General features: G+C 40.4%; 1 protein-coding gene across 1 annotated transcript in view; it reads right to left on the bottom strand.

Annotated features, from left to right (window-relative positions):
• ctnna1 (catenin (cadherin-associated protein), alpha 1) overlaps positions 1-19,602 on the bottom strand; it is a 79,195-nt gene that overhangs the window by 11,972 nt on the left and 47,621 nt on the right. Inside the window, exons 14-16 of the mRNA XM_068325311.1 lie at positions 17,207-17,317; positions 16,085-16,266; positions 5,576-5,681 (exon numbers count right to left, since the gene is read on the bottom strand). Of these exons, the coding sequence (XP_068181412.1) occupies positions 5,576-5,681; positions 16,085-16,266; positions 17,207-17,317 (399 nt within the window). The remainder of the gene's footprint in view (positions 1-5,575; positions 5,682-16,084; positions 16,267-17,206; positions 17,318-19,602) is intronic.

Raw genomic sequence — 19,602 nt, 5'->3', positions numbered from 1 at the left:
GCAACCCTTTTCATAAAACCATCCAAAAGGCTGTTTTCTGTGTTCCATGGGGTGTCATCTTGAGGAGCTCAAAAAATGTCACAATACAGAGCATTGAATTCTCTCAGGTAAATGCCTCTAAAAGCAATTGCATGGAATAATTTCTAAACCAGAAAATAAGATGAGCTCCGTTTAGTGGGACTGGATTGCAGTTGGCTCAGGTCTGACCCTTGAACTGCTGAGCTGAGAATTTGTGGAATCTCTGGGTGATTCTACCACTGCAGAGGGTAATTTACAGCCCCGTCTGCTGTAAAACGTTGACTTCCAGAGCTACGATTAAACTGCAACCAGAACACAGCCCTTGGATCAGCATAAATCTCAACTGATCGAATGCAAATTGGAATAACATGGGATGTATGTCAGTATACATCATGAGAATAAAACTTTCACAACAAACACATATGCCCATTCTCTCAACATGCAAGCCTCATTTTATGTGCCTGTGCTTGTATGTACTTATGTGGTGGGCAGGCAAGCAGCGGAAATTTATGGGTTGCATAGCGGCTAACACATTTACATTATAAATCTCAATTACACTACATTATTTGTTTACCAGTCAACTCAGATAGAATTCTCATAAGTTGCCCAGCAGAGAAGGATCATAAATTCTTAATAAACTGCAGTGCAGACCTTTGTACGGTACTGACCTAAATACAGCAGCTCATGTCTGCAATACACTCATTTCTTTAAAATTTAATGAGGTTCTATTACACATATTTAGATTTTTTTTCAGAAACCACAAACTAGACTGTGTTGTGTTCAGATGGGCAGGTAGACAATCACTGACCAAAAACATGACGTGAAACAATCTTGTGGAAGAAAATGTGGGACAAGATCCTATGTTTCAGACCATCTGGCAATGTGCTACATATGAGAGGTAAACCCTTGTAGGCACTCCAGGCCAGAGGTACAGAACACAAGTGATTAATATGCCTAGATTAATGAGCAGTTGCAAAATAGACTTTTATCCTGATTCTTAGTATGCATGCCTCCGATTGGTGATTCACCAAAACATTGCTGCTGAAGTATAAACAGACCACACTCGCATGCCCTTCTTTTTCTATAAGTGTGCCTGTGGCATATCCTGTTTAGTTAGAGACACAACCCTAAATATAAACTATATGTATAAATAAATAAAGAGTTAATAAGCACCTGGCAATTATACTGCTAATTAAAAGGCGAAGCACTCTTAATAGCTTCATCTCTCAGGAGGGATGTTCATCTCCCCATACAAATGGACTCACTATTTCTCCCTACCTACACCTTCTGTCCATCATTTTCCCCTCTATGCCATGAACATCCCTAAGAAGTGAGTTTTGCCTAGTCTGCTTGTGTTTTGTTGTCTGTTGAGAGTGTCAGGCGGATAAGGACAGCTGGATGAGTTCAGAGGCTAGAGGAGTCCATACTCTTGGCACAGACTTGTGTTCCAACAGCCAAAACGCTTCATTTCTTCATACTCTGAGTGCTTCATATCCTAAAATTCCCAAATAGTGTATATAGACACAACATACACAGAGGGAAAGATAAAGAAATGAGTACTTACAAATAGATGGGGATGTGAGAATAAAATAGCCACTGCAATTTAACACATTCTTATGTATTTACAGAGATGCAGGGCTGTCAACAGATGTGTTGATGTGATGCACACACACACACCTGTTTTCTTTGGGGATAACACTGTTTACACACACACACACACACACACACACACACACACACACACACACACACACACACACACACACACACACCTGTTTTCTTTGGGGATAACACTGTTTTCATTAAAGTGAATGAGCATCTTCAACAGCAGTAGTGAGGCATAAAAAGTCATTACCTATTAAGATTACTCGGATGCAATCAGTTCAAAACGGATCAGACTTATCTTTGTGATCAACAGGGGTCTGTAATACAATGGATCTGAGGGCACCTTCAATAAAATATCAGACATGTCGAGGCTAGGAGCTCATTATATCACACTATGACAGATGAATGCAGATATTTCCAGTACACATAGGGATAAGTGAAAGCCTTCATTGGCTACCAACAGATTAGATACTTGAGTCATATCTTAAAGAAAGCTTTCAACATTAAGAACCAATGTTTTGCCCAAATAAGCTGATGTGGAATGTACTTCACACGTGCCCCAGCAGCAGCATCTCTCTTCTCATTACAAACACAACTGCTAGAAGAACCATAAGACTCGCATCACTCTGGCCCCCACAAATTTTTACCAGATACAGTAGTAGCCCCAAATGGTTTTGCCCCTTAGGATATTTTCCTGATAAAACTGTACATTAAAATGTTTCAAGCCTGAGGAGGACATAATGTTGACATCAACATATGAAAGTAACTTGATATGATAAAAAATAAAAACAGCTAAAGGCACCTCTTCAGTCTCTAAAAGGCATGTGTTAAATAAATTTCATTTGTTTCAAACAGCCATGATGACTGACAACAACCTTATCTGGAACTACATTTGTAGTCCATTTGTATAATATTGTCAAATTGCATGAGGTATACAGAATGTACTATACTGTAGTTTCAAGGCATCAAATACGTGAAATATTATTTTTAAATATGTCTAGAAACCAAACGATTACATATGGAGGGACAGATGTACAGACACATTTATTTGTTCCCAAACTGTATGTTGGGTGATAAAAAGCTATGACCTAACAGCTTCCTGGAGCATACAGTACATAAACTGCATAAACGTAAAAATCAACCCATCTGTTCTTGACAATACATAACATTAAAATGTGTGTATGTTGTAGTCTGCCTTAACACATACAAGTTGAATGATCTCATTACTTAACAAAGAGGTTTTGTGCTGTTGTGATGTTTTGCCGCCGCATCATAAAATATGTCAACAAAACAATAACACTAGAGACTGTCAAATGCCTCCAACATTATCGAAGCTGAAATCTTAAAGCAAACATCTTCAGTCATCGCACGCCTTTCAGAGCATGTATTGTTGGATAGAAGTGGAAAGACCCACAGCTGTTACATCGAAATGCAGGAAATGTCTTTACAGTACAACCTCAATCTGACAATCCTGTCTGGTTGCAAACATCCCAAACACAATCTTCCATGATTTAACAACAAAATGTATACATACTACAGTCACTAAGGCAATAAGTCGTTGCCTAAGACAGCCCATGAATAAGTTGGAGTATAAATCATGTACAGTCTCTCCCAGAGGTGTGGTACAGTGCAAGTATTTAAGTGAAATATGTGACCATGGAGATAATTGAATGTGTTTCCCTATGCCAAGGACCACTGTCTCCAGGGAAAGGGATAGATGTGGAAAGATGATGGATTTGGGAATTGGGGAGTGGGACATGGAAAGACGAGAGAGAGGGCGATGATGTCTGATCCGGAATAAAACTGGTGAAGACGGGTGGCTTTTGTCTCATGAATAGCACAAACCATAGTGGTTGTTAACATCTGACAGGCGGTGCCATGGCAGCATTTTACTTGGGTTTGTGCCACTGGCATAAAAAGCATATCTGCGAGACAAAATTACATGTTTGGAATGTTTTCTGAAACATATCTTCAAATAAGATTAGGAATGTTCCAAAAAATAAAAGATTTTGAGCTGTAGTAACCTTTTATACAATAAATGAATCTGGTAGCACACAATGTTATTTTCTTTTACAAAACAGCAGGCAAGTCATTCAATTGAATGATAAAAAAATTAAATGTTAATAGTGTTACAAGTTAATAAGGTATGCATTGTTGTTTTCTCGCAATCTAAATAAATAAAACAAAGCACTATCCGACCTTTTACATCTCTACTTCACAGCAGGGAAGTAAAACTAATCCGAGACAGGTATTTACCAGTTAATCATAGTCTATTGCAGAGGCATTCAATTAAAGAGATGCCTCTGCAAGGTCCGGTTCTAAGAATTTCCTCGAAGTAAAAGGTCCGAACTCAAGCCCAGTTTGTGTCTTATAGCCGGCCCATATGTCCACATTATCATTTATTATCAATTTTCAATGCAGGATATGGTTAACTGAGGGCACAGATAGCTCTTTTACCTCACCATAAATAAAAGTAGACCCAGGCAAATAAATTTGAAACCTTTATGTTAGATTGAAGAACACACAAACCTCAGAATTGAAAATAAATTAAAGACGTCTCGGTCTAAAGAACTGAAGGCTGAAACTTCAAGTAAAAAAACATTAACATGTTCAGATGGCATGAATAAAAACTGGCCCTTTCAGGGGAAAAATGCAAACAGAACTTTCTTCATGAGAGAAAGGGGCATGTGGCCTGCCAGTAATTTACTTGTGCACAAGGTGTGCACATAGCACACCTTGACTGTTTTGGAAAGCTCCCACTGTTGGGCACAGCCCCCCTCTCTTTTCCCACCATGACAAGGTGGTGGAAAAAGAGAGGGTTGTGTTCTCTGTCGTCTGTGGTGACAGAACATCCGCTTCAGATCTGTGTCCCTCTTTGTCAGCATCTTATTGCTGCATAGATGTCCTCTCCTCTTGTGTGTATTAGTGGTGTTACACCCAGCAAAGAGCTCCTTGTCTTTGTGAAGGAACCTGACACACACTAAAGCTGGACATTACCAGTAACATCTGTAGACTCATCAATGGCCACACATATGCATGAATAGCTGCATCAAGCTGTTAATATTTCTGATTTTCTGGTTGCTGTTGACATCGGGATTTGTTTGATATTTTCATTTCATATTTTCGTTTTCCCTCAGATGTCTCAACAACAGCGTTTAAGCACTTCTTCACAACTGTCTCATCACTAAAAGATTTTTATGTTGCCACAAAAACCCACTATGTCTTTATTGAACATTCTTTTGCATTTTGCTCGGTAAATTTGCCCTCAGCTCGGACTTCAGGAGATAACTTTTCTAAAAAGCTCTGTGCTTTGTTTCATATTGGCTCTTCACGTTACCATTTTTAATTAATGATACGTGTTCAGACTATATGAGACATGATGGTTTTGAACTGCCTGACAGAGGAATAAACATAAATTTCGTCCACGTATTGATAACCAGTGGTTTTCCTCATTAACCTCCCTTCGTTTGGAGCTATTCTGTTTTCACAGTCTCCTTTCCTCTGTGCTTCACTGTAGCGGTAAAGTCACAGCGGCAGCAAGCTGTGTCACTTTCAGGTGCGCTGACAGAGTAGGGTAAAGACACGATCTGATTGGCTGAACTGAGTGGCGCTACTACCATATTAACTGGAGGAGCCGCGACCGCCGTCTGTAGCCGCAACCATCAGAAAAAATACTCCCAAGAAAATCTACTCTCGTGAATTTATCATGGAGTGGTCAAGGGTCCGGACAGAACCATCACGCGGTCCTGACCGCGGTCCGCCATTTGGTGACCCCTGGTCTACTGCAATGTTTATTCACAGAAAATTAATTTTTTGTCATTTGTTTTGCTTGGGCCTAATTTACTGGCCCTTTATAAAGTAAATGCAGCACTTCTGATTGTAAAAATGGTTGTTAGCACAAAGGTGCAGCCTCCATCAAGCCTTTTGGGACAGAGCTTCATTAACGACTCACATTGTCAGCAATGGTGCGGCCCAGCTTGTCCATTCTTGATCCTGCCTCGGCAATTTTCTTGGCAGCACTGATGACATCAGACGTATTCTTCAGTGGCCCTTTCCCCCTAGAGAGAAAACAGGAAACATCAGTCACTGTTGCTGATCTACTGCAGACTCATTTAATATGCAGGAGCAGCAACTCAGCCAGGCAATGGCTGTTTGTTTTGGAGACTTGTTTTTACTACCAGTCAAACACAACTATGGATAGGGAGGTGTTACTTTATAAGAATAGATCACAAACATTCACAAATTCATATGCAACACAAATAAACTCAGTCATCAGTTGATTTTGTCAGAGAAGAACATAACAAACAGAACATGACAAATCAGGCAAACCAATAAAATGGTTTTTAACCTTATTATTCAACTTAAATTATTTATACGGTTTTAAGAAATTACAGAGACTCTGATAACGTGCATTTTTATTAAATGGGAGAATTTTTATAAACAAAAGAAATATCAATTTAAGTAGCTTAATTACAAATTTCACGAGTCATTCACTGCCTAACACAATAAAAACTTTCATTTCATTTTGGTTCATTCTGTTTTTATTTTTATCAGCTTTGAAATATTCGTTGAAGGGTAAAGGAAATCTGACTTAAAATTCAGTTTGAAGCCTGTTGTTAAATCAGAACTTTTGCTTTTCAAACACTCTTCATTTGTATGGTCATTTTCATCCAGGTGTGGAACTACAAAGGAGAACCAAAGGGAACAAAAGTGGCAGACTGATAAGTGCACAAGCCAATTAAAACAGCTTTGGTCACTGTCCTGATATAAAACAAAAAAGCCATTCTTCCCCTTCTAAAACCATACAAGGTCCATTCCAACAAGGGTCAGCCATACTCTGACCTAACTCACTGTAAGCTTGTCAGCGATTTGCCTTTTTTTCTGCCCCCCCCAAAGGGAATCTGTCACACAGTTGGCAAGAGGCACAAATTAGATTCAAAGCTGCTCTCTCCAGGCTAAAAATGAGCCATCCAACCCAGAACAGATGGAATTTTGTGTTCCATCCTCTCGCTGCTTCTTCCCTCTGCTACCATCTACAGCTCCTCCCTATTTTACTTTCCCTTGCTGCTCTGCTGTACAGCAAGCCAGGGTCCTTGTAGAAGAGGCCACACATTACAGCACAGATTGGCTGCTCTCTGGGGACAAGTCATACCCTGGGGACAACATTGGAGGCATTGTAAGGTTGTGGGTTATTCACTGGGTCACATCATGATAGACAACCTCAACAGTCAATTATTTATCTGTAATGACTGATTTCATTTTTTACATCTAACGCTTTGTTCATCACAAATAAAGGGCCAAGTAATAAGGTTTATCACCATATCCAGATGTCAAGATGGCCAAGTATCGATAGGAAGAAGCACAAAGAGGAAGCGGAGATGGATGAAGACGACTGATAAGAGCACAATCTTACAACTTTTGTGCAGTAGATTTTATATACAGAGAAAGGACTGTTCAGTGACAGCTGCAGGCATACAGATCTGTCAAAGTGAGCTCTGTCGGGCTGAGCACAGAATGCTCTATGATAGTTGGCTCCCAAATATGTTGCATGTTTCAAAGGCACACCTGACTTATTCGAAAAAAGACGGCGTACCAACATAAGGCATCTAGGAACCATCAAGAATCTCCTCCATTCTCTTCAGAATTGTCAGCACAGAGGTCTAGAACTATTAATTCGTAGAACATTAACCTTGGCAGGGCTTTGTGCCAGTTCAAGGTTGAGGGGCAATAATTTGGATGTCGGCTGAATTATCCAGCTTGGGAACTTCCATCTGTTACTGCCATATACAAGAGTCAAGGCATAATGTGAGGATATATATTCAGGTTTACTAACATCCATGTGTCTCCCGACAGTCATATACACACGTTCATACGGAGTGCAAACCAAAGTCGAATGGGACAATATGAGGCAAGAGTCAGTGCGAGTTAACATATCCCACTGACATCCCCTTAAACACTGTACAACTAATTCATCAATATAGTGCGACCTCATTACTTGTGGTTAATGCGTTCTAGGAACCACACGCAAATAACGAATTCCGCGATGTAGCGACAAACTATCTTATTATTTTTGGTATTTACAATAACACGGTAAAAAAAAATAAAGAAAAAATTTAACATTATGAACACTCCCTATACTGATATTAAACCACCTTTATCTGTATTATCTTTTCCCACACTCTTATCAACTGTTTAAAGCACTTCTGTGTCTCACGGAAGTCCGAGAGTCACGGAACATAGCACACTTCCGGATGCTGTCAGCCAATAGGATGTGTGTACTGTATCACGTGACTGCCTACCAAAAATCCGCAATGAGGTTAAGTTGTGAGTGTTAATGCTCTAATATATGAGGGTGCACTGTATTTGCTATATCCTCATTCCTTTCATGAGTTTTATTTTTTATGGAGACCAAATGAATTAAAATATATCAGTTAATTTTGAAAAGGACACAGCAGTTACAGAATGAGACACACATACGCTGGGATACCTCTATGGTATCCTCTTTAGGTTGTCAGCCACTTAATATTATGAGCCTATATGTGGTGAAAACAAGGGGATTACATTTATGTGCAATACTTCACCATGAGATGCAATACATTACATTTTATGGCTCAGGTATTAAAAAGAAATCCTGCTGTTTCATCTGAATTGATCATAAAACGTGCTACTGAAATAATTTTCCTCATCCCTACAGCAACATCTGCATTGTTTCTTTGTTCAATGAGCACCACCTCAAGTTACATAAGCTTTACGTGGCTACTTTTTTAAAGACACTGCTCCTTTTCCCCCTTTGTTTTTTGCAAAAGGGATACATACAGCCTAATTTTTTTTTAATTTATTTTCAAAACAGACTTTTTAATCAAGTTGCTAATGAATCATAGATGATTTCACGATTGTCTTTCTTCAACAAAAGGATTATTTAGGAATCCTTGTTAATATGATGACTGCCATATATCACTATTATCCGTGAATAACGAATAATAGTGATATACCATAATACCATGATACTGTAATTTTTTAGAGGGTTATCATACCTTGAAAATTTCTGAGAAAGCAGAATAATTTACAATCCTTTTTACATGTATGAAATAAAATGTGGATAAAATGCAAAACACATGAAAATCTCTTCCTCCATCTTTTAAATGTATTAAGCCCTAGCGGAAACCCGTGGAAATTCCACAATAAAACAATAATATCAGACTTAATTTGTTTTCATTTTTTTTATTCGCTGTCAGAAGAAAACAAACCGCTGTGTTCCACGAAGACGTAACAGCTCCGTGTGTGTGGGACAAACGAACGCGAAGAAGAAGGTCTGGCAATCCGGATTGATGCTGGCTTTGTGAGTTTGGTCCTGGTGAATAAAGCATCAGGGTTCTACACACGACAACGTGAGGTCCATCACAATCAAAGAATATAAACCACTATGTTTGACGAAGCCAAAATGTCTCCGTAAGTGAAAGACATGGACAAATGTGAAGACTGGAGCTAATTTGGCTAGAGGCCCTAACTTACGGGTAGATACGGGAAGCGTGACAGTGTGAGGTTTTGAAGTGAGCTTATTCAAATATATAGGTGGGGATTACTGTAACTGTGTGTAAAAGCAGGTCGGATCATTGGCTTCATCAATATTGTGGAGTGTGTCATGATGATCCAATATTATACTTTTGCCTAAAGACAAGATCTTTGACACAGCCAGAGAATATAGAAGAGATATTTCATTAGATAAAATGACACACCAACGCAAGCATACTATATTTACTACAACAGGGAAGGGCAACTGGTCTCCTGTGGGTTTCATGTAGCCTACATCATCATTTGGTATGGCCAAATAATTATTTTAATAGTAATTGTTAATCAATGGCTTCACTACTTTTGAAGCTACAGGATCTGACAACAAGTGCAATTTTGCTTCCGATGGATAGAATGCGCTCCTTCCAAATGTATAAGGCATTTTGCAAGGCAAATGTCTGCTCTCGACTTCTAAACAGTAACAAATACTTTACTGCATTCAAAGGAAAACAAATGCGTGTTGTGTAGTCTCGAAACACAATCAGCTATGAAAGATTTCAACTTAAGACGCTAATACAACACCATACACCGAGACAAGTATGGCAAATACACTAGAGATGCAATACTGTACACCGACAGCAGAGCCTTTTCACCAAAGCAACAACTGTGCAGGCATTTCAACTCAACACATTTTTTGCGGTTTCCCTTAAGCTTGCTAAAGCAAAGAAATCCCTATCCACTAGCAAGATGGTGAAGTGGTGGGCAAACGAGATGGCTAAATCATTTGGAGATTATGACTCAAAACCTTGAAGCAATTCTCTGTCTTGTCAGACAGTGATGACAAGAGTTTGATATTCAAAATCATGTTGAGGAAAAGCTAAAATACGTAATGCATAACCACAAATATTTCTCACTGGTGATGGATGAGATTACATATTGTAACCAGAGTTACTAATGTCATTTGATGGGGTAAATGGGTTCTCAGTCAAAGGTAATTTGTTGCATTCTTGGAAAAGGTTAATGGTGCCTATGGGGATTTAAAGATGGACTCTGATATCAGATGGATGAGCCACAGAAAGAGGCTGCAGGAAACTCCTTGTATTCTTGGAGCCCTGCCTTTGCAGTGATACAAATGCATATTTCTGCAAACTTCTTTGAATGACATGGTCTTTGTTGGGGATATTACCTCACATTTTAACCATCCTAATGTACAGCTGCAGACCTGTATGCTCACATAAGAGCCACTCAAACAGACACTGTTCCAATACGGCTTCACATCTGCATCTCCAAATTTGGCACTTTCCCCTGCTTTGAAGAGATGAGCAAAGATTGTTCCTGAATGTAAGAAACTATTTCCAAAGTACAAAACCAATCTAGAAGCTGTGCAGCAACAATTCAATGAGTGCTTCCAAGATTTCAACCATGAGCTGCATTATTCACAGACCCCATCTCTAATGCTGTCAGTGAACAACCTGCGGAAATGCAGCTGGAACTGACCAAACTACGTTCGGACCCCTTCTTTCAGTCAGAGAAATGAGAAGGGGACTTTATTCTTGAGACTGCTACCTGAGTCCCGTTTCCCTAGGTTTGGGGATCTGTTACTTTCCATGGCCAGCATGTTTGGGAGCATTTATATTTGTGAGTCCTTTTCAGAAAGTCATATGTTTACTTGAAACAATGTAGTCGCAAGAGGGCACAAGCCAGTGTCTTATTGTGCCAGTCCCAAGCCCGGATAAATACAGAGGGTTGCGTCAGGAAGGGCATCCGGCGTAAAACTTTTGCCAAATCAAACATGCGAATCAAACCTATGACTTCCATACTGGATCGGTCGAGGCCTGGGTTAACAACGATCGCCATCAGCGCTGTTGACCCACAGGGCGCCGGTGGAAATTGGATTACTGTTGGTTGAAGAAGGAGAGGAGGAAAGTGTGTTCGCGAGAAGAAAGACAAGAGGAGCGCCAAGAGTATAGGACTAAGAGTAGGGACGTTGAATGTTGGAACTATGACAGGAAAAGGTAGAGAGTTGGTTGACATGATGCAGAGGAAGATTTCACATACTGTGTGTTCAGGAGACCAGGTGGAAAGTTAGCAAGGCTAGAAAATCAGGAGCAGGGTTCAAGTTGTTCTATCATGGTGTAGATAGGAAGAGAAATGGAGTAGGAGTTATGAGTGATGAGTCTGAAGCTAGAAATCGAAGGTGTGATGTTCAATGTCGTTAGTGGGTAGGCTCCAGAGGTAGGATATGAGCTGGAGAAGGAGAAATTCTGGTTGGATTTTGATGAAGTGATGCAGAGCATACCTAGAAGTGAGAGGGCTGTCATTGGTGCAGACTTCAATGGACATGTTGGTGCAGGAAACAGAGGTGATGAGGAGGTGATGGGCAGGTTTGGTATCAAGGAGAGGAACGCAGAAGAACAGATGGTAGTTGACTTTGCAAAAAGGATGGAAATGGCTATAGTGAATACTTTCTTCGAGAACATAGGGATCCTATAATAGTGGAGGTAGGAGCACACAGGTAGATTACATCTTGTGTAGATGGTGTAATCTGAAGGAGATTAGTGACTGCAAAGTAGTGGTAGGCGAGAGTGTAGCCAAACAGCATAGGACGGTGGTGTGTAGGATGACTCTGGTGGTGAGGAAGACGAAGAGGGCAAAGACAGAGCAGAGGACGAAATGGTGGAAGCTGAAAAGGGAAGAGTGTTGCATGACTTTTAGGAAGGAGTTAAGAATGGCTCTGGGTGGTCAGGAGGTGCTGCTAGATAGCTGGGCAACTACAGGTAATGTGATCAGGGAGACAGGTGGGAGAGTACTTGGTTTGTCATCTGGAAGGAAAGTAGATAAGGAGACTTGGTGGTGGAATGAGGAGGTACAGGAGTGTATACAGAGAAAGAGGTTAGCTGAGAAGAAGTGGGACACAGAGGACTGAGGAGAGTAGACAGGAGTACAGGGAGATGCAGCATAAGGTGAAAGTAGAGGTAGCAAAGGCCAAACAAGGGGCTTATGATGACTTGTATGCTAGGTTGGACAGAAAGGAGGGAGAGACTGATCTATACAGGCTGGCAAGACAGAGAGACAGAGATGGGAAGGACGTGCAGCAGGTTAGGGTGATTAAGGATAGGGATGGAAGTCTATTGACAGGTGCCAGTAGTGTGATGGGAAGATGGAAAGAGTCATTTGAAGAGCTGGTGAACGTGGAAAATGAGAGCGAACAAAGACTAGAAGAGTTGACTGTTGTGGACCAGGAAGTAGCAAAGATCAGTCAGGATGAAGTGAGGAGAAAGCTTATGACAGGGTGCCCAGAGAGGAACTGTGGTATTGTATGAGGAAGTCTGGAGAGGACAGAGGAGGTTAGACAGGAATCTCCATGGACTATGATGTTTGCAGATGACATTGTCATCTGCAGTGAAAACAGGGAACAGGTGGAGGAGAAGCTAGAGAGGTGGAGGTTTGTCCTGTAAAGGAGAGGAATGAAGGTTAGTTGCAGTAAGACAGAGTACATGTGTGTGAATGAGAGGGACCCAAGTGGAAGAGTGAGGTTACAGGGAGAAGAGATCAATAAGGTGGAGGATTTTAAGTACTTAGGGTCAACAGTCCAGAGCAATGGAGAGTGTGGAAAAGAGGTGAAAAAGCGTGTCCAGGCAGGATGGAACGGGTGGCGGAAAGTGTCAGGTGTGATGTGTTGATAACTGCTCAGTACACACGACGTTTCTTCAGTTTAACTGACTTTTATTTCTCCACAGCAGCAACCGTCATGCAAACAGGTTTTCTCTCAAGACCATCACAACATGCAACTCATGCGCTCGCTGAACATGCACAACACACATGCAATGCTGTAAAGGAGAACTACATGGAACTGTCGTAAAGTGTGCAATATAGAAGAACACATGTTAACATGATGTGTGATAGAAGAGTTTCAGCTAAAATGAAAGGAAATGTGTACAAAACTGTGGTGAGACCAGCAATGTTGTTCGGTCTAGAGACAGTGTCACTGAGGAAAAGAAAGGAGACAGAGCTGGAGGTAGCAGAGATGAAGATGCTGAGGTTCTCTCTGGGACTGACCAGGATGGACAGGATCAGGAATGAGTACATCAGAGGGACAGCACATGTTAGAGGTTTTGGAGATAAAGTCAGAGAGGCCAGACTGAGATGGTTTGGACATGTCCAGAGGAGAGATAGTGAATATATTGGTAGCAGGATGATGAGTTTTGAACTGCCAGGCAGGAGGCCTAGAGGAAGACCAAAGAGGAGGTTTATGGATGTAGTGAAAGAGGACATGAAGGTAGTTGGTGTGAGAGAGGAGGATGCAAAGGACAGGGCTAGATGGAGGCAACCGATTTGCTGTGGCGACCCCTGAAGGGAAAAGCCGAAAGGAAAAGAAGAAGGTATGTTTTACTTGGAACATCATGTGGCAAAGGAGGGCTGAGTAAAAAAGTTCAATCTTTTACAGCTGCGTGCTATTGGTTGTCACTAGGGCGGCACGGTGGCGCAGTGGTTAGCGCTGCCGCTTCACAACACGGCGGACCCGGATTTGAGTCCCGCTCCGTGCGGAGTTCGCATGCTTTCCCCGTGTCTGCGTGGGTTCTCTCCGGGTTCCCCGGCTTCCTCCCTCCTTCAAAAGCATGCGCTTCAGGTTGATTGGCCGGTCCCAAATTGACCGTAGGAGTGAGTGTGTGTGTGAATGATTGTTTGTTTCTATGTGGCTCCGCGGTACACTGGCGTCGTGCCCGGAGTGTCCCTCGCCTCACGCCCTGAGACTGCCGGGACAGGCACCGGCTCCCCCGCGACCTGCGTTAGCGGATTAAGCGGATTAGAAAATGATGATGATGGTTGTCACTGCATTTGTATTTTAATTCTGCACTTTATTCTATAGTTAATGGAAATTGAAATAAATTTGTAACATTTTTAATCAAAAAAGTTCTTTACAGAAGTATAACAAAAGGGCATTTGATTGATAAAAATGCTATAAGTACAATTGTATTAATTACCACGATGTTATTTTAACAAGGTATAACCTTCTGTCTGACTTAGTCTGTATCTATAGTTTCGCTTTCAACAGAAAATGAACTGATGGATTTTGATTGTTGTAGTCCCTTGAATTATAGGAATGTTTGATGCTCAATATTTTAGGGATTTAAGTCAAGTTGCAGTTATACTGTGAACTGTTGATGCTCGTGAATACAAACTAGTTAGATGTATTCCCTTCTTTATCAACACTTTAAAACTAGAATTACAAAAACGTGCAAACCAGGCGTTCATAAATGAGGACATCCTTGTCGGTTTCAAAGAAAATAGTCCTATGTTCATTATTTTATTTTCGGTGGGGTGGATACCAGCAACATCTGTCCTGCCTCTCTGCCATGTCCTCTGATGTGGGTGGTAGCAGTTCCTGTTGTACTGTTGACAGTCACGGAATAATGGAGAAACCTCAGTTTGTTTTATTATTAAAAGGTTTCTTAGATGGTTTTCCCAAACCATTTTTCTACTAATTTTATTTTCTCAACAAACCCATGACAAAAGAGAATAGGGCCATCCTGTCACTGCTCTGCTGAGTAAGATTGTCCTTTCAAGATATACAGGACACACCCAGCTGAAATCATGTATCAGAGGAGATTTGATTTACTCCTTATGGATGTGGATATTAAGATAGCGAGGTTGGAATAACAATGAAAAAAAATCCCATCTTTCAGTGCTGCTTACAGGTATAGGAAGCTCATTTTAAAGTGATAAATATTTTGTTTATCATTATGGAAAAAAAATTCCTGATATCTGGCATCATCCCTGTGGTCAGGATACCTTAAAATCTGAACTGCAGCAGCTTCCGTATCGGGCTCCCCAGCGGGGGTCACGTGGGGTCATACATCATCGGCGACACCCGTCTCTTCATCAGTCAGGGCAACCATTACAACACAATACGATCACTGAAGCGTTAAATCCGATAAAGTCATGGTTATCTGTGAGGTGAATGGTTGTTCCAACACCATAGGAGTTAGACACAAAGATAGGAACATATCTTTCTTTAAAATACCTTCTGGAAAGATTGGTCATTTTGACCCTGTTTATCTATGCTTTCCATTGCTCTCCAAAGATCCAAGAACTTGCCATGAGCACTTCACCCCAGTTGATTTTTAAAGAGATTTGAAGGTATTGACGTGCTAGCTTTATTAACTTTTACATACACACAGTAAGCCAAAATGGGACACTATAACTAGTAAGTCACTCAAACAGTATGTGCATTGTCTAATGGACTTATGAGAGTTCTAGATTCAGCAGGAAGAAAAAGAACGTTCAGCTTGTTAACTGACATGACAAGCTGAACTACAGCTAAAAACTACAGACGTGTGCAGGGACAAACAGTGCAGCACCTCAAACAATCCATTGAAACTCTGAATGGGTCAGCACAACGTGATTTTGTGATTTTAAAAATGTGATAATGTTGGCTTGTTATGTTGTCGCTTGCCTTATATTTATATAACGGGGCTGATATGGATTTATCGTGATGTCTACGATTGCATCACTTCCGCTGTCATGGCGTGCACCGTAACTTGTGATACATTTTGTTTTTTGAAGTCCCCATTGATCATAAGAGCATTCATGCATGAACAGTAGAACTCAAAATAGGAAGAGCACTCTTTGCTGGCATGAACAAATACTAAGAAATAAACTTCAGACTATAATCTCATTATCAAGGTCATCTTAACCTAAACATGAATTCATTCTGTAGTAAGTTTCGTTTGGTTAGTCTTGGAAAAAAATTATGTTTGGTTGAAAAAAAAAAACACACGCAGGTACATCAGACTGCAGAAAACACTGCAGTCTCATGTGTGTGTCCTCTACACTACACATCATTTATTCTAAATGGCTCCTGAAAGGACTAGAAATATATCTAAAAAAATTGCACCATCATAGCCTGGGGAAGAAAAACGACTGATTCCAAGTGTTACTCAAAACTCACCTGGTGAAGTCTGTCATCTCCATCATGATCATGCACATCTGCTTAGCCAAGACAATGATGTCATTGCCGCTGTCGTCCCACTTGGATACCTCAGCATCCAGCTTGCTCTTCTCTTCCTGGAAGCTAGCCACCTGTTCTGCAATTTTTGCCTTCTGCTCTTGGGGCAACTGGGCCATGATAGCCTGAAGGAGGAATTATAAAGACCGAAGTCGGTTAGCACACTAGATGTCAACATACTGTAACTGAGGCCATGTCTCTCTCCAGGGCATTTTGTTTTACATCATCCCCTACGGTTTCCATGGATACATATGACATCTCTTGCCAGCCAATAGCAATTCGCTGATTTGAGATCAAAGCAGAGAATCACTGTGGTGCTACAATGAACTGTGCTTTGTTCCTAGTTCAATCCTAGTTCAACTTCTTGCATGTGTTCTTGGGATGTGACAGTTATACTCCTGGGTACTTTTGTATGATGCACTTCAATGATCTAATGTAACTCTGTACAACAGCTTCTTGCAAATGTTTTATTTACAAATCTGTTAATGTTCAGTTTTGTTAAAATTTAGATGGGGTGTTAATGGGTCCTCTTGTTAATGAAGCAGCAGTTAGTATCGGTGTTAGACTTGACTATATTATATATGATCTTAGCAGTATACCACCCTCGTATAATGATGGTGGAGGAGTACAAATGAGGTGGAGGAAACATTAGAAATCCCTTTCAGTAATGATGCAACTCAGTTCCACAACCTTAATCATGACCATATATTTAAAAGGAAAAACTCTGAAAGTGTCAACCAGAACATAAACATAATGCACCACTAAATATTAATCAAGTTATTAATGTAGCCAGACTCAAAACATTTTTCTAATATATTAACCTATATATTAATAACATATTGACTACCCACACAATTACATTCATGGCATTCACCCACTTATGGGTTGTCCCAAACATACATTAACACTTTTTGAACTTCAACTATTCAGAAAAAAAAATTCTTATGGCATCACGGCCAATGTGTGTAACCTATTAACAGCAAGAATGGGGCTACAGAATGTATCTAAGATTTTATTGGCTAATATAGGAATATGTGCAAATACTTGAAGTGAAAGACAACATACCCGTGCACTCTGTCCAGCAATAAGCTGGTCATCCTCCGTCTGCACGCTGGTCCTGCTGCGAACATCAATGTCTTCAGCCTCAAAGTCAGAGTCATCCAACTCTTCTGGAGTCTGTAAAGGAAGAGCAGATGAGGTTGTTGTAATTTCTAAAGCAAAGAGGAAGCAAGAGAAAGAGGAAAACCGAAAATAACATGGTATGCAACATCTAACCTTTGTGCACTGATTACAAACAGTTTACAATCTATGAGAAATGTCTTGACACTGCTGCTCTTAACCAGAGTATAACACAAGACAATACAGGAAATCTTCAAAATACAAACACTCAACTTACAAACATTCGTAGATACTAACAAAGGCATGTCGCCATGCCCGACTACTGTAGTTCCACTTTCTTTAACCTACACCACGTAGTGTAAATATCAACAACCCATAGATTAAGATTTCACAAGTCATGTCAAAATAACTCAAGAAATATAAGACTACGTGATGAGTTTGTTCTGATGTTGGACTTTATGTGGTCTTTTCAGCTTTCCTATTGACGCATCATCTGCAGGGTTTCTTATATCCACATCTCTGAACTTCTGAGCAGGGAATTGACAAACGATGTATTTATGTGCATGGGGACATTCACTAACATCGAGACTGAAGACAATTCTTATTAGGTTGAAAGTTAGTGTCAGCAATAAGGCCTATAGACTACCTGCAAGAAAACTGTCACAACCTGCTTGTCATTTTATATATATTTTTTCCCCTTCTTTTTGATGGAGGCTCTTCCGTTTTTGCGGGTCACAAGGGTTGCTGGAGCCTATCCCAGTAGACTTACAGATAAGAGGTGAGTGGGGGTGGGGTCTGAGTGTAATGAACTCTGAATGGAATGAATGCTATTTGATGTTAACTATTAGTTAACTGAGAAACTTAATGGAAATAAAACATAGTAATCAAGCATAAAATTGCGTGTCAGACTTCTGACTACAACAAAGCGCATCAGTGTGTCATTCAAAAAGTGCAGTGGAATACCTCAGTGGCTTAAGGCTTGGCTTAGCCTCTACACCTCATGAGGATAAAAATTCATTCAGCAGAGGTAGAGATGTTAGTTACATTATGGTACTACAATATATTATTTCTTTTATATGATGTTTTTGTCCAGTAATTGTTTCTGATAAGTCTTAGGGAATAGTACTTTCTTATTTAAAGTAATGGCATGTAAATGACCTCACATGGTGAAATTTAATAAAGCATAGGTTGAATGAATTTATAAATCAAGTGTTGTGTGCTGTCTGTGCATTTCAAAAGGGAAAAGGGATGTACAAGTTAGCATGAAACATAACAGGATTAAAATAATACTATCTGATGCTGCTTCTTGTCTGGAGAAGAGCAGGTGAGTTTTATTCTTATGAACATAGATACTTCATCTCCGATCCTTCACCTTTCCCTTGCTTTGAATGTAAGATGAGCTACAAGCATTCCTCCATGAATATTTATGATCAAAAGATTTTCAACCACAGCAGCTAATGCTGAAGGCAAAACAGAATACTGACTGACAGAAAAATGTATTTGGAGATGATTGTGCACAGAGAAGATGTGGATAGAGGTGAATTATAACGCATGTGCCACTACTTCTGCTTATCCAGCTGTCTCAATACCTCCGATCTGTAATGGGTTTGCAGCCTTCGCATCTAAAAATAACCGAAGGTCTCTGAACAGCCTAACACTGCTTTGTGGAATGTAGAGATGCCGTTGTTCCCATGGGAATAGAGGAATGGCTTCAGATACAAAGCCGTAGTGACTCATAGGTGCTTCTTTCAACTCACACAATGCCGATCAGTGGGGCAGAGACATTACCTGCTGCAGCCTGTGCAGCAGAACTTAGGAGGCTCCTAAATGACAGCTTGTAATGACCACCCAATGGAAAACAATTGTAGAGAAATGACAATGGTAACTTAATCTACAGTTATCTACAGTTCAAAACAAATATTCAAAATGTCACAAAATGGATTAATCAATATCTAATAATGTTCATCAACTCAATTTTATGTCTTTAAAATTCTGTTCCACCAGTATCACCTGTAATTGGTGCATCAAATGGGAAGAGAGTGGAAAATACAAAGTGGCCCGGACACATATATTATTTCTTTGCAATGGTAGGAGAGGACAGCCTATGTGAGCAGAACAGTTTTTTTTAATGACAGAACCAGCAACATCACCTTGGGCTATGGCACACAGACAAACGGTAAAGTAACATCAGCTGGCCCCTGGATCTCACAGTCAGCAGCTTCCCGACTTTGAGACAGTTTGATGTCTGGCAGACATATTTTCTAATGTCACTGTAGGTGTGGAGACTGTTCTGTCCACCTGTCAAATACCCAACATGGGCTGCCTATGCACCACTTACGGAG

This window comes from Antennarius striatus, chromosome 10, assembly GCF_040054535.1.
Source record: "Antennarius striatus isolate MH-2024 chromosome 10, ASM4005453v1, whole genome shotgun sequence".
NCBI classification, from domain to species: domain Eukaryota; kingdom Metazoa; phylum Chordata; class Actinopteri; order Lophiiformes; family Antennariidae; genus Antennarius; species Antennarius striatus.
Note: the sequence above shows the minus strand (reverse complement) of the source record. Positions and strands in the feature narration are given on the sequence as shown.